This window comes from Pollachius pollachius, assembly GCF_949987615.1.
Source record: "Pollachius pollachius genome assembly, chromosome: 1".
Lineage (NCBI taxonomy): Eukaryota > Metazoa > Chordata > Actinopteri > Gadiformes > Gadidae > Pollachius > Pollachius pollachius.
The window spans coordinates 38,600,639-38,613,410 of NC_136934.1; the positions used below are offsets into that span (position 1 = coordinate 38,600,639).

At 45.9% G+C, this 12,772-nt stretch overlaps 1 protein-coding gene across 4 annotated transcripts in view; it reads left to right on the plus strand.

Annotated features, from left to right (window-relative positions):
- ncalda (neurocalcin delta a) overlaps nt 1-12,507 on the plus strand; it is a 53,189-nt gene extending 40,682 nt beyond the window's left edge. For all 4 annotated transcript variants that reach the window (XM_079751508.1, XM_079751511.1, XM_079751509.1 and 1 more), the window contains 4 exons: nt 1,199-1,596; nt 7,222-7,327; nt 9,025-9,144; nt 9,939-12,507. In XM_079751508.1, coding sequence (XP_079607634.1) covers nt 1,219-1,596; nt 7,222-7,327; nt 9,025-9,122 — 582 coding nt within the window. In that variant the 5' untranslated portion in view covers nt 1,199-1,218 and the 3' untranslated portion in view covers nt 9,123-9,144; nt 9,939-12,507. The remainder of the gene's footprint in view (nt 1-1,198; nt 1,597-7,221; nt 7,328-9,024; nt 9,145-9,938) is intronic.
- Nucleotides 12,508-12,772: the final 265 nt, after the last annotated feature.

The window sequence follows — 12,772 nt, forward strand, 5'->3', positions numbered from 1 at the left end:
TATGTATAAACCATCCCATAGCAACTTACAAACAGCAATGTGTTATTGCAGGACATGAAGACAGTTGTCTGGAATGTTTTACAACCCGGGTCATTAAACCATGTCTTCATCAAACCATGTCTTTGATACAGCTGATAACGGTGCCCAGAAACACCTCTGACCTTAAAAGAGAGGCTTATCTTGACAGCTGGCTAATAGGCTGGTGATGCCAGACTTCTTGTTTTGTTGGGGTTTTTATGGGATCATAACGGTTATACTGTCATAGAATATACATTTATGTAGGTACTCTATGAGTCTAACGCAGTCACTGTTGCTATTTAACCTGAAATATTCATCCGTTTTTCACACATGAGAGATTCACGCACATTCTTCAAGTTTAAACACTGCAACACCACATTCATTGTTACGATGATTGTCTAAAAAGTGGTTCAAAGATTTAACATTTTCTGAGGGTTTGTTCATGAATATAAAAAGGAATACCACTTTTTCCAGCCTGACAGCAAGCAATTCATCTAAAACTTGTGAGAGTGTACGGAAGTGTTTTCATAGACCACTTAAATCCATGGGTGCCATATGGTGTGAAGTGCACTGCATCTGCCACTTCCATGGAACATGGAAATCAGAAAGGTTTTTAATTGAGTCTCGTAAATTTGTTGAGGAAACGTTTGAGAAGGAAAGTTGTGTACATCCTTTATCCATACAATGGAACATCTGTTGACGTTACGAAGATTTTTAAAGATGTAAAATATAGGCTGTTTGGTTGGAGTATACTTGTGACAAGTATGGGTGTATAATGACTGATAATCGTTTAGAATTTTGAAGAGTAAAGTATCTAAACCGGCAGTATGAACGTATTCTCCTTAGCAGCCTCTAGGGGCTTGAGTTGTAGCTACAGTTATGGTATCATTTTCCCTCCATAAAACGATTAATAGAGGAACATTCCCTGGATGGGCACCTTTAATCCTTGAGGAACTTTCCAGTGCCTTTATTGATTTAACCCATTTGTACCGGCTGCTGCGCGGCGCAACATTGTATCTAGTAGATACAATGTTGCGCCGCGCAGCAGCCGGCACAAATGGGTTAATGGAACAAACACGTGCAGTCGAAAAGGGACAAAAGTGCAACTAACCCTTAGCAATGAATTGTTTTCCGTCTCCCGCTAACACAACTAACCCCCTCCTCCTCCTTGCCCCTCCAGCTGCCAGCCGAGCGACCGACATGGGGAAGCAGAACAGCAAGCTGCGGCCCGAGGTGATGCAGGACCTGCTGGAGAGCACGGACTTCACCGAGCACGAGATCCAGGAGTGGTACAAGGGCTTCCTGCGGGACTGCCCCAGCGGCAATCTGTCCATGGAGGAGTTCAAGAAGATCTACGGCAACTTCTTCCCGTACGGCGACGCCTCCAAGTTCGCCGAGCACGTGTTCCGCACCTTCGACGCCAACGGCGACGGCACGATAGACTTCCGGGAGTTCATCATCGCGCTGAGCGTGACGTCCCGCGGCAAGCTGGAGCAGAAGCTCAAGTGGGCGTTCAGCATGTACGACCTGGACGGGAACGGATACATCAGCAAGGCGGAGATGCTGGAGATCGTGCAGGTGAGGGAGTGGGGCTGGGTGATCTCTGTTGAAACACTGTTTATCAGTCGGTTGGGACGGGAGTGGGCCCGGGGGCTCACGACACCATATTGCGATTTGTGCAGACAGGGGTATTGTGATACTCTAAATCTTCAGATTCTGTTAATATTCTTTATTTGATTTTTAAGATTTGTTTTGTTGGATATCTTTTTTTGGTAACGTTGTACGTCAGGGACCACCATTGTTCTTCTACAAAATTTGCTGAACCAAATAGAACATGGTTGATGCGGATCAACCGTAGGAAAATATATCATGGAAAATCTCTCACAACAATGTATGTGCACATACATGAGTTGATGTCCTCAACTCATCACATTAAGGTATAATCATAGTGCTCTCTTATTGTTTTTGTTATGTACATTTGATAGAATTTTGGCATCATATCAAGCAGGTTGTAAAATACAAGTTTTGTCCATCTGATGAACAAAACACCTTTTGGTACAGAGTAATAGAGTACTTGTGAGTGCGTGCACTTAATGAGTAGGGGGCTTGACTATATTTTAGAACGACCAACACAGTCAAACTGCTCAAAACCCCTCAGATCACGTGATGTGTTGTACATGTTTGACTTCCTTGGCTGCAAGCTATGGATAGAGACAAAGGTCAGGATGGTGCTTGTGGGTGCAACATCATTATAGGCTTCATTCAATTATTGTGAAAAAACTATTCTGGGGGGGAAAAGTCGCCTTTTAATGATAATTTTTGACACTGCAGTTCTGATTATGAGGGAGTTTCCCATGACTGGACTGCCGTACATGAAAGTAGCTAAGAATAAGCTCTATGGGTCTTGTGATGAATGCAGTGTTGCAGCTACTGGGGTAGCCCTGAGTCATTTTCTATTACATGACACACACACATACACACACACACACACACACACACACACACAGTCCCACAGAAGTCTGTACCACCATCCATGAAAGAATTTATGACACACTGGCATATAAACAGTATCACAACTGTATCCATAACACTCTTTATGAGACGATGTGCCAGCCTTTAGCACAGAACGAGGAAGATGAACTAGAGAGTCTTGGAGCGTTTTGAGTGTTCCTGGTTAATAAAATGGACTAGTGCAGCATGATGGAGGGTTTTAGTCTGGCAAAGCATTAATGCCTGGATTTGCAATGCCAGCAGAGTAAGAGAGGCGTTTGGATTGTGTCTGGATATTGCAGTACGCCAGACTGATGCTTAAATGCCTGCAGTGTGGAAAGATTGACTTTTCTCTTGGGTTTGATATGAATACTATTGTTTAAACGCCAAAAGCATTACAGACATCCTGGAAATAATCCAGGCTTAATCCTCCAATCATTTTGGATGAAAAGATATTGAATGGAGAACAGTACATTTTTCATTCACTACCTATTTTTGAAGAATTTAGGATTTTCTAGTATCTAAATGCACAGTGAGTCTCCTTAGGTTGCTCTCCTGCAGCAGGCTCACCTGCGGCAGTTTCACCCCTGCGGTAGACTCACTTCCAGCAGGCTTAACTGCTGTATGATCATCTGCATTAGGCTCACCTGCAGTGGGCTCACCTGCTGTAGGCTCACCTGTGGCAGTCAGACCAGCTGTAGGCTTACCTGTGGCAGTCTCACCAGCATTAGGCTCACCTGTGGCAGGCCAACCAGCAGTAGGCTCACCTGTGGCAGTCCAACCAGCAGTAGACTCACCTGTGGCATTCCAGCCAGCAGTAGGCTCACCTGTGGCAGTCTCACCAGCAGTAGGCTCACCTGTGGCAGTCTCACCAGCAGTAGGCTCACCTGTGGCAGTCTCACCAGCAGTAGGCTCACCTGTGGCAGTCTCACCAGCAGTAGACTCACCTGTGGCACTCCAACCAGCAGTAGGCTTACCTGTGGCAGTCTCACGTGCGTGAGGCTAACATGCAGTAGATTCAGCTGCAGTAGGCTCACCTGTAGTAAGGTTAGATAGCTGAGGGGAGGGACGGGGGGGGGGGGTGCTATTTGAATGGGATGATGGAGTCCAAATCCCCCCTGAAAGAGAGAACGCTGGAGGGATGGGGCTTGGTAAAGTGGCATTTCCTGTGATGTTGTGCTGCATGTAAACACTATCATATTCCTCTGTGCGTGTGTTTGTTCATTCCCTTTCATTATATTTCTGTCTTAGGCTGAAACTGTTGGTTTGTCCCAGTTCAGCTCCAGTCTTCTCTCTGGTTAATCAGAGAGAAGGGTGGCTCAAATTAGGCTCATTCCCCGGGCCTGGGAGGAACCGTCCGCTGGGAGGACCGGAGGTCGGATAGAACCAGAGGAGTGTTTCCTGTACAGGGGAAAGTAGGAAATTACATGCAGGGAAGGAAGGAAGAAAACTAAAAAGGAAAGAGCATTTGTGGAGGAGGAAGAGGGCGTGTGCCGCATGGCTGGATAGGGGGAAGCGTGCGTGCGTGCGTGTGCGCTTGTGCGTGCGCGCTTGTGCGTGTGTGTGTGTGTGTTGTGTGTTGCTGGGTTTGCACACATGCGCATAAACACGGGAGTGCTCAACAGTGGTGTATGTTTTGCCAGCAACAAAGAGAAGCCAAGAAAAACCCCAAAGCAGGTCCCTACTCCCGTGGGGACAGTAACAACAAGTGATCAACTAAAATAGTCAGGAGGAAACCCCTCTGTGAGTCAGCAGTCCAGCAGCACATTGAGAACTGGACCATTGTCCCAGTAACGGTACAGAAATCAATCCTTTTTTGGCAGAACATACACTTTCTTGCTCAACGGTTGTAGCTCAGCCCCCTCCAAACCATTACAGTGAATGGAGGAGAAGAAGTTCCAGGATAATGTCCGCATTCACCATGATCCATGTGTCCTAAACCAGAGGATTGCAAGGCGTATAAGCTTGGTGCTGGAGGCTCCTCCATTATTGAGCATGATTCTCAACTCAGACAGTTCCACTGGCCCATTAATTCCTATTCAAATCAGGACATTGATCTATTTCACCGAAAACCAATGCCATAATGCTGCGGTAACACACAGCAGCTACATTACCCAGCGTGCACTTTTGCATTATAAATGTATAACTCAAAGGACAAACTCGCGGCACTTTGTTCCACAAACCATTGGCAGCTGGCAAGCAAGCAATCTGCAGAGCCACTCAACGGTGTGTCTCATTCAGCTGGCACAGCGAGCCCACAGCCCTCCCAGGTAGCTGTGATTCAGTGCCCGGCCTTTCACTGCCCTCCACTGATGCAGGCACGTCTCTGTCCGTTGACAAAAGCAAGGGAGAGAGGGAAAGAGACTGCGGAGCAGGGCTGTCAACAGGGCTTATTGTGATTCGAGTGGGTAAAGGGATAAGGGGACACTACAGAGGTGGATTTGTTCCATAACGAGGACAGCGTGTTTATCAATGTAGGGGGTCTGTGTCTATCTATCTGACTGACTGACTGTCTGTCTGCCTGTCTGCCAGTGCGTTGTGGTGGAAATTCTTTGAACGGTTTTGGCAACGATACCCAGAATAAACTTTGTTTGTTTAAGAAAAGGGTATAAATTATATAAAAGAAAAGTTGTCTCTGCGCAGAGAGGCCACTCCGGTGTTAAAGCAGGGAAAGGTCCTTGAGGGCACAGCTGTAGATAGAGATGCCACTACTCCCCTCTGCCATCCAAGGATGGAGCTCGTGGTATAGCTGTGAATCAGCCAAGGCTGACTCAGTAGCCCCCCAAGGCCGATAAGCGCGGTGCAACTCTGAAATGGTCACTATAGATAATGACTGAGAGCTTACATTGTCTTTTTGTATGTCTGTGTATGTGTTTGTTCAGGTGTGTGTGTATGTGTGTATGTTTGTGGTCTTTCTTTACATCTGTGTTTGTATTTGTGTGTGAGTGTTTCAAAATGGGTAATTCTTTCTTTGCAGGAGGTAAACTAGGCTAGGCTAATAAGCTCTTGAATGTCTGCTAATTCAATATCTACAGGCCATCACAGCTGCAGCTTTAAGGCTGCTTGAGCCGGTCAATGCTCAACTTTCACTGTAGCGTGAAATTGGCCAGATGCTTTTAAAAACCATTTAGCAAAATATATTTGCTTCTGTTTGTTGGCGTGTGGGTGTCACAGCGAGAAAGAAAACAGAGATGGAAATGAAGAGAGGGAGAGAGAGTGAGGGAAGGAGAGAGAGAGAGAGAGGGAGCAAACAAGGGGAAAGGTGACAAAAAGCCTGCTGTGCTGAAAGCAATGACTTTCAAAATTCCTTTGGGAGACGGTGAGATTAAAGCGAGCGAGGGACCGGAGCAGCGGGAGGCGGGGTCCTGGGAGGGAGGAGACGGAGCGGTGACTGGTACGTGCCTTGTCCAGCACGGAGGACCAAACAAACGGCGGGTGGTGGCGCGTGGAGGGAAGCGTGCATGCGGGATAATGTGCGGCCTGACATTTGAAAGGTGGCTTGGTAAAGTGGCAGCAGCGTGGACCGCCATAATGTCACAGCGACCCTCCGGAGACACGGCGTCTCTCGCTGTCTCACCTTCTTGTTCGGATGCTTTATTTGAGTGTTTTCTCCCGAGAGCGCCAGGTGAAGAATGTTGTAGCGTAACGTAAGGTCAAGAGGGAGAGGGGCGCGGCCCGCGGCGTGAAAGAGGTCTCAGAGGACTGAAGGACGATGTGTACCATTTAAACCACTTGTACCGCTGGACTATTGACATGCACTGCAGACACACACACACACGCCGAAGCACATGCACAACCACACGCATACAAACACACACTCATTTAAACACTCATTCATTCAAACATTCATTCATTCATACACTCATTCACGCACACACACACGCATGCACGCACGCACGCGCGCGCGCACACGCACAGGCTCACGCACGCACACACTCTCACACACATATTGAAACACACTCATTCAAACACATTCAAACACACACACGCACTCGCACACACTCATTCAAACACACGCACACACGCAAACCCACGCTCACCTCACAAAGTTCAATATTGCTTATCAGTACATGTACAGTACAAAAAGGTGGGACTGCGTGCGTGTCATGCACACTTTCTCCTGGCCAGGGGGCCCCAGAGTCTTTTCCCAACTCAGGTGTAACAAGGGTCGTGGTGGGCCTCACAGCTTATCCATATAGAAAATATAAAATACAGAAACACAATCTTGTATATATATTATTGTTATTATTATTACCAGCAAAAAGCTTCAATTTGAATGTATTTGAAGAATATTTCTGTTTCTCAGAAAGCACCTGATGTGTGCGCGCGACAGCGCAGAGATATTTTTGGAACACTTAGTCCGCAAATGAGTGACATCTGGCGAAGCCTCGGCGAGGTGGAACAGGTTTCTCATCCGGCCTAATGATCCAAATGACGGCGTAATAATGGCGATGCACTGGAGCACAATGGAGCATCCAAATCCATTCTCTCTGTTGCTGTTTCCAACATGGTTTAGGAGGGAAGGATGGGATGGGATTATGGTGTAACTGGCTAGCCTACAGGTGTGTGTGTGTGTGTGTGTGTGTGTGTGTGTGTGTGTGTGTGTGTGTGTGTGTGTGTGTGTGTGTATGTGTGTGTGTGTGTGTCTGTGGGGGGGAGGGGTGTGTGTGCACATGTGCTTAACGGTACCTGTTCTTGTGTGTCCCCCTGCAGGCCATTTATAAAATGGTTTCGTCCGTCATGAAGATGCCTGACGACGAGTCGACGCCAGAGAAGCGAACGGAGAAGATCTTCCGGCAGATGGACACCAACAGAGATGGTAGAGGTCCCACGGCCGCAGATATTTTAGATAGGAAGTCATTCGTTGAACATTGATTATAAAGCCCGGAAAATGGTTCCTATTATATGTGGGTGGGGAACAGTACAGACTGTTCCCTATCTGTAGCTGTTCCCTCATCATATCTGTAACAGATCTGTGTTGTTGTCACCTGGCCTGCCTTGTATGGAGGTTATTAAATTAATCAATGGGGGTCATTTTCCTTTTCATTAATGGGACTAATGTGGTGTACGAAAAATATATTTGATGGAGAAAATTGCTTAATGGATTCAAAGGAAGATAATCAGGGGTATGATGTCCATGATGCGCTGGGGAGCCAGAGAACGGTGTCCAAACAGACGGTGAAGGCATAATGTGTTGCCCATCCTTGAGGGCCACAAATACATACATGATGTGAATGTAGCCATGGATAATCAAACACACGCCAAAACAGATGCATACCTGGAATACTGCATAGGTCCCAGGTATGCAATCCTACTTCAAAAAACTTGGATTTAATTTCGGCTGGCCGACATCTAAGAAGACAAAATGTTTTCATGCTCAACCTGGTTTCGGTTCGGTCACTGAGCGTTCTACTGGTTAAGACCAGCGGAGTATTCATGGAGACGGAGGTAATCAGATCAACTATCTATCACAACCGCCTTGCTTTTCGGATCAAACACACACAATGTTCGCATTACCGACAACCGCAGAGATTCAGGCAAGGTATAACATTTTGGGGGTGCATCACATGATTTAGTCCTCACGACCTCGCCGTGCTTATCTTCCACGTGAATAATGCTGAGGGCTTTACCCTGAGGGGAGAGTGAGTGTGAAGAGGAGGTCAAAGAGGGTTAGAGGCAGGGAGGGAGGTCTGGAGGGCAGGGCCACACCACGGAGGATATTGAAGTGCACTGCATCATATCGACCCACACTGAGCTGCTGTGGAAACAAGCCTCCCTTTGAGGAGCGCCACGGATTTGAGTCACGAGTACAGTATGGGGGTCTGGGTGTGTGGGTGGGTGGGTGTGTGTCCAGGGGTGGGGGGGTGTGTGTGGTTTGTGGGTGTGTGTGTGTTGAGGTGTTGGCGTGTGCGTAGGATATATTCTTGGCTTCATTATACATTGCTTTGTGAGATTGAGTCCCATCTCTCTGGCTCTCTCTTTACTGCCATCTGTTGGTGAGGAACGGATCTTAAAAAATATATACACTACTCTACTTTAGTTTTTTAAAAACACAAGAATTACTTTGAGCATACATTTCCTACACCTTTTCTCTATTTCAGCAGTTAAGCAAAATAAATATGGCAGATTCCTACATACAAAGTATCCTGTGTGTTAGCTTTACCCTTTATCCTATGTGTTAGCTTTAGCCTCAGATGGCTATTCTAAAGCAAAGAGCAGAGTCTGTCTCTCATGCTGCACCCCTGACTGTCTCTCATGCTGCACCCCTGACTGTCTCTCATGCTGTCCCCTGTCGGTGTCTGTCTCTCATGCTGTCCCCTCTGGATGTCTCTCATGCTGTCCCCTCTGGATGTCTGTCTCTCATGCTGTCCCCTGTCTGTCTCTCATGCTGTCCCCTGTCGGTGTCTGTCTCTCATGCTGTCCCTTGTGGGTGTCTGTCTCTCATGCTGTCCCCTGTCTGTCTCTCATGCTGTCCCCTGTCTGTCTCTCATGCTGTCCCCTGTCGGTGTGTTTCAGGCAAGCTGTCCCTGGAGGAGTTCATCAAGGGAGCCAAGAGCGACCCCTCCATCGTCCGTCTGCTGCAGTGTGACCCCAGCAGCGCTGGACAGTTCTAGACCGTGCCTGTCCACTCTTTATGTACGGCTCCTCTATCTGCTCCTCTCTCTGCTCCTCTCTCTGCTCGTTGTTCCTGTCCACTCTTTATGTACGGCTCCTCTATCTGCTCCTCTCTCTGCTCCTCTCTCTGCTCGTTGTTCCTGTCCACTCTTTATGTACGGCTCCTCTATCTGCTCCTCTCTCTGCTCCTCTATCTGCTCGTTGTTCCTGTCCACTCTTTATGTACGGCTCCTCTCTCTGCTCCTCTCTCTGCTCCTTGTTCCTGTCCACTCTTTATGTACGGCTCCTCTCTCTGCTCCTCTATCTGCTCCTCTCTCTGCTCCTTGTTCCTGAACGCTCCCAAACTAATGCGAACCGGGGGGTCTTTAGAATGAAAACAAAAAGCTGGATGTCACACAAACAGTTGCAAGATGGCCTAACCGGTCTTCTGAAAGGGTAGATAGAAATGTACATTAAAGTTACTTATAGAAATGTACGTAGATGTTACTGATAGATACTGTATGTACGTAGAAGTTACTGATAGAAATGTATGTAAAAGTTACTTATAGAAATGTATGAAAAGTTACTGATAGAAATGTACATATGTAGCCTCAAAACCTATAGTCTATAAAGCCTATAGTAGGAGATACCAAAACCCAGACGTGATTAAGTAATAACATATAGCATCTTCCATTGCTTTGAATTGTGTTTTACAACAACGTGTTGTCTCTGGGTCTGCGTCAAAAAGGTCACAAGGCCTGCAGATCAAACGATAACTAGTGAAACGATGAGCCTTCGTCCAAACCGACCAGGGTGTATCTCCCTCCTCTCTGCAGTGCGAGTACGGGCGCCCCTTCTCCCTCCACTCTACGAGGAAGACGGACGGTGAGGATTATTTACAAAACAAACACACAGAACAAGGTGATGATGAGGAAGAGCGGCCTTCAAACACCTGCCGGGGACGACGAAGAGAGGGGCCGGAGGGGCCAGGCCTTCACAGCTTCACCCGGTCCTCGGCCCGTTGTCCCACAGAACACCGTCTGGACCCGTCGGCCCGAGGCACCACCCCAACACCCGCCCTCGGTGCCCAGTCGACGAGGATATCCTCTGTTGTTTTCAATAGGCATGTCATACGGTTTGTGTTGTTTATATATATATTTATATATATTTGGACTCTGTATCGGTGTTCCTTAGTGCCCCGTACGGCCCCCTGGAGGGTCAGCCCACCAACTGTGTATGATGGACAGAACCTGTGTGTGATAGACAGCCTGTTTGTGATGGACAGCCTGTTTGTGATAGACAGCCTGTTTGTGATAGACAGCCTGTTTGTGATAGACACTCTGTGTGTGATGGACAGCCTGTTTGTGATGGACAGTCTGTGTGTGATAGACAGTCTGTGTGTGATAGACAGTCTGTGTGTGATAGACTGTGCATGAAAAAGAAATGGAGTGAAAGAAAGAGGATGATTTTTAAGATAAAGTTGGTAAAAGGAAGTTGGTTATCTTGAGGCAAAGGGTTATACTGTAGTGGATATTATTTCATCTGGAGAGAAGACTTCAGATTTTTGTCCTTCAGAGAAAAGAATAGACTTGCGTTTTAGCTTCTTTTTTTTTTTATACTGTGAGAATGGATGTGTTTGTGTGTGCTATTCATTGTCAATACATTTCCTCCTCCGTGTGTGATGTCACGTCATGAGGAGATTGTGGTCCTATGCACGTCGGTCTCCACTGACGCCTGTTGTGAGGTAGAACAGGCATCACAGAGGATCAGATGTATTCCACTATTTTTCATCCTGGATTTTTGATGTCATTGAGATATTTTGCAGTTTAAGTTGCTACAATATGTCATACATAAAAGAAAAGAAAGCCTGAAATGGTTGTTTATTCCAGTAATAGCTGGTTATGACTGTAGTGTAGACTGAACTACGCCTACATTTGTAAAGCTTAAAACACTTAACACGGTTCCAGTATATCAAAAGTGCAGTTTAGAATTTGTTTTTATGAAATGTGTTTTCGTATATCAAGCATGCCAATTATTTCTCTCCTTGACATTCGTTGTGTAAAGAACAAAACCACTCTTCTTTACGTTCAGTGTAAGACATTTGAAATGCTGCATGTTGAAACCATGGACTCCACACGTCTTTCTCCAGTCAATTAACAAGTACTCAGGCGGACTGTGTATGTATTGGGGCCTTTGCCTGCGCTGTCTGTGTGTGTGTGTGTGTGTGTGTGTGTGTGTGTGTGTGTGTGTGTGTGTGTGTGAGTTCCTGCATGAGCGTGTGTGTGTGTGTGTGCGTGCTTATCAGTGGCCACCGCTTGATGGCTCAGCCTGCCTGCGTGTACGGGCATCTGTACATCAACATCACCGCTGCGTGTTACTCTCTCGCCAAAACTAGCGACTGACGGTTGCATTTACAAGACTTCACCATACAACAACACCACTGAATAGCTTTAAAATGAGAAAAGCACACCTAGTACTACAATGTGTACACACTGATGACACAAGCACATGTCAACGTGTACATCTTAAAATAGATGGGGGGTATGTTATGGTTTTTACATGCGTGGTGTTAAATATCCGAGTCGTGGTCCATCCTATATCTCCCCATCGTCCCTCTCCTCACTGTAGGAGATTTAGCCATAACCTGCCCTCCTCCACAAGCACAACTATGACTCTGCCTTCCCGCGACTCGCTCTGTGCACTTAACCGTCCCAAATGAATACACCAGATCATTTGGGCGTAGTATTACGCACATTCATTCAGCAGGAGTCAAAGCATATTGTGTGTCCTCGTGGCCCATAGTACTGTGGTATCTAATGCCTACGACTAGTTGCTGTTGTTAAGCAAAGTCACTCAATCCCCCCTTTGGTCTACTTCACTAGTCATGCTAAAACACGGTCTTCTATGAAAGGAACAAAATAAAGTCTCTCCCCGAATGAAATCCCCCGAAGCAACCCAGGATCTCTTGACTATGACTGGGCATGTCATACCTGAGCGGATACCAGTTTTAGTCCTTTAAAATGCTGTTTATTAACTGCTGTTTTGTAATGACAAAAAAAAAATTAAAAATTGTTGACACAACAAAGGATTACAACTACTGTAACAATATTGTCGGACAGCAATGCTTTCATTGTTTTTGTTTTCTACCTTTAAAGCGTCCGGTGTAACCTTACTGTTAAACACAATAGAATCTTGTGGTCAAGTGCCAAACGATGACAAAATCGGTATTGTATAAATTTATACTGTAAAATTGTTATGTTGAACAAAATGTTTGTAATTGTTGCATTTTGTAGGTTTTGTATAGTATCTTGTATGTAGTGATTGTAGTTTTTTAACACAAATGTTTTGTTTTTTTTGTCAACTTTAAAGGGCAAGGAATAAATCTGCAACTTTTGTGCGCTAGCACTTTGATGTCTTATTTAAAAATATATATATTTATGGGTGTTTAATTTACATCTATCTTAAAGTGGGTTGAAAACATCCTTGGTCTTTTGTATCGTGAATGTTATACATAATGCTATATCGTTATCTAAAATAGACAGCTGAGAACTTAGGTTGAGACATAAAGTCAGTCCTACTCCTTGTTTTAAATGGTTTAAACAATGTTGAATCCCAATCAGCCGATAAGCTTGGCATGTAAGGACCAACTAAATGGACCCCTGATTTTACA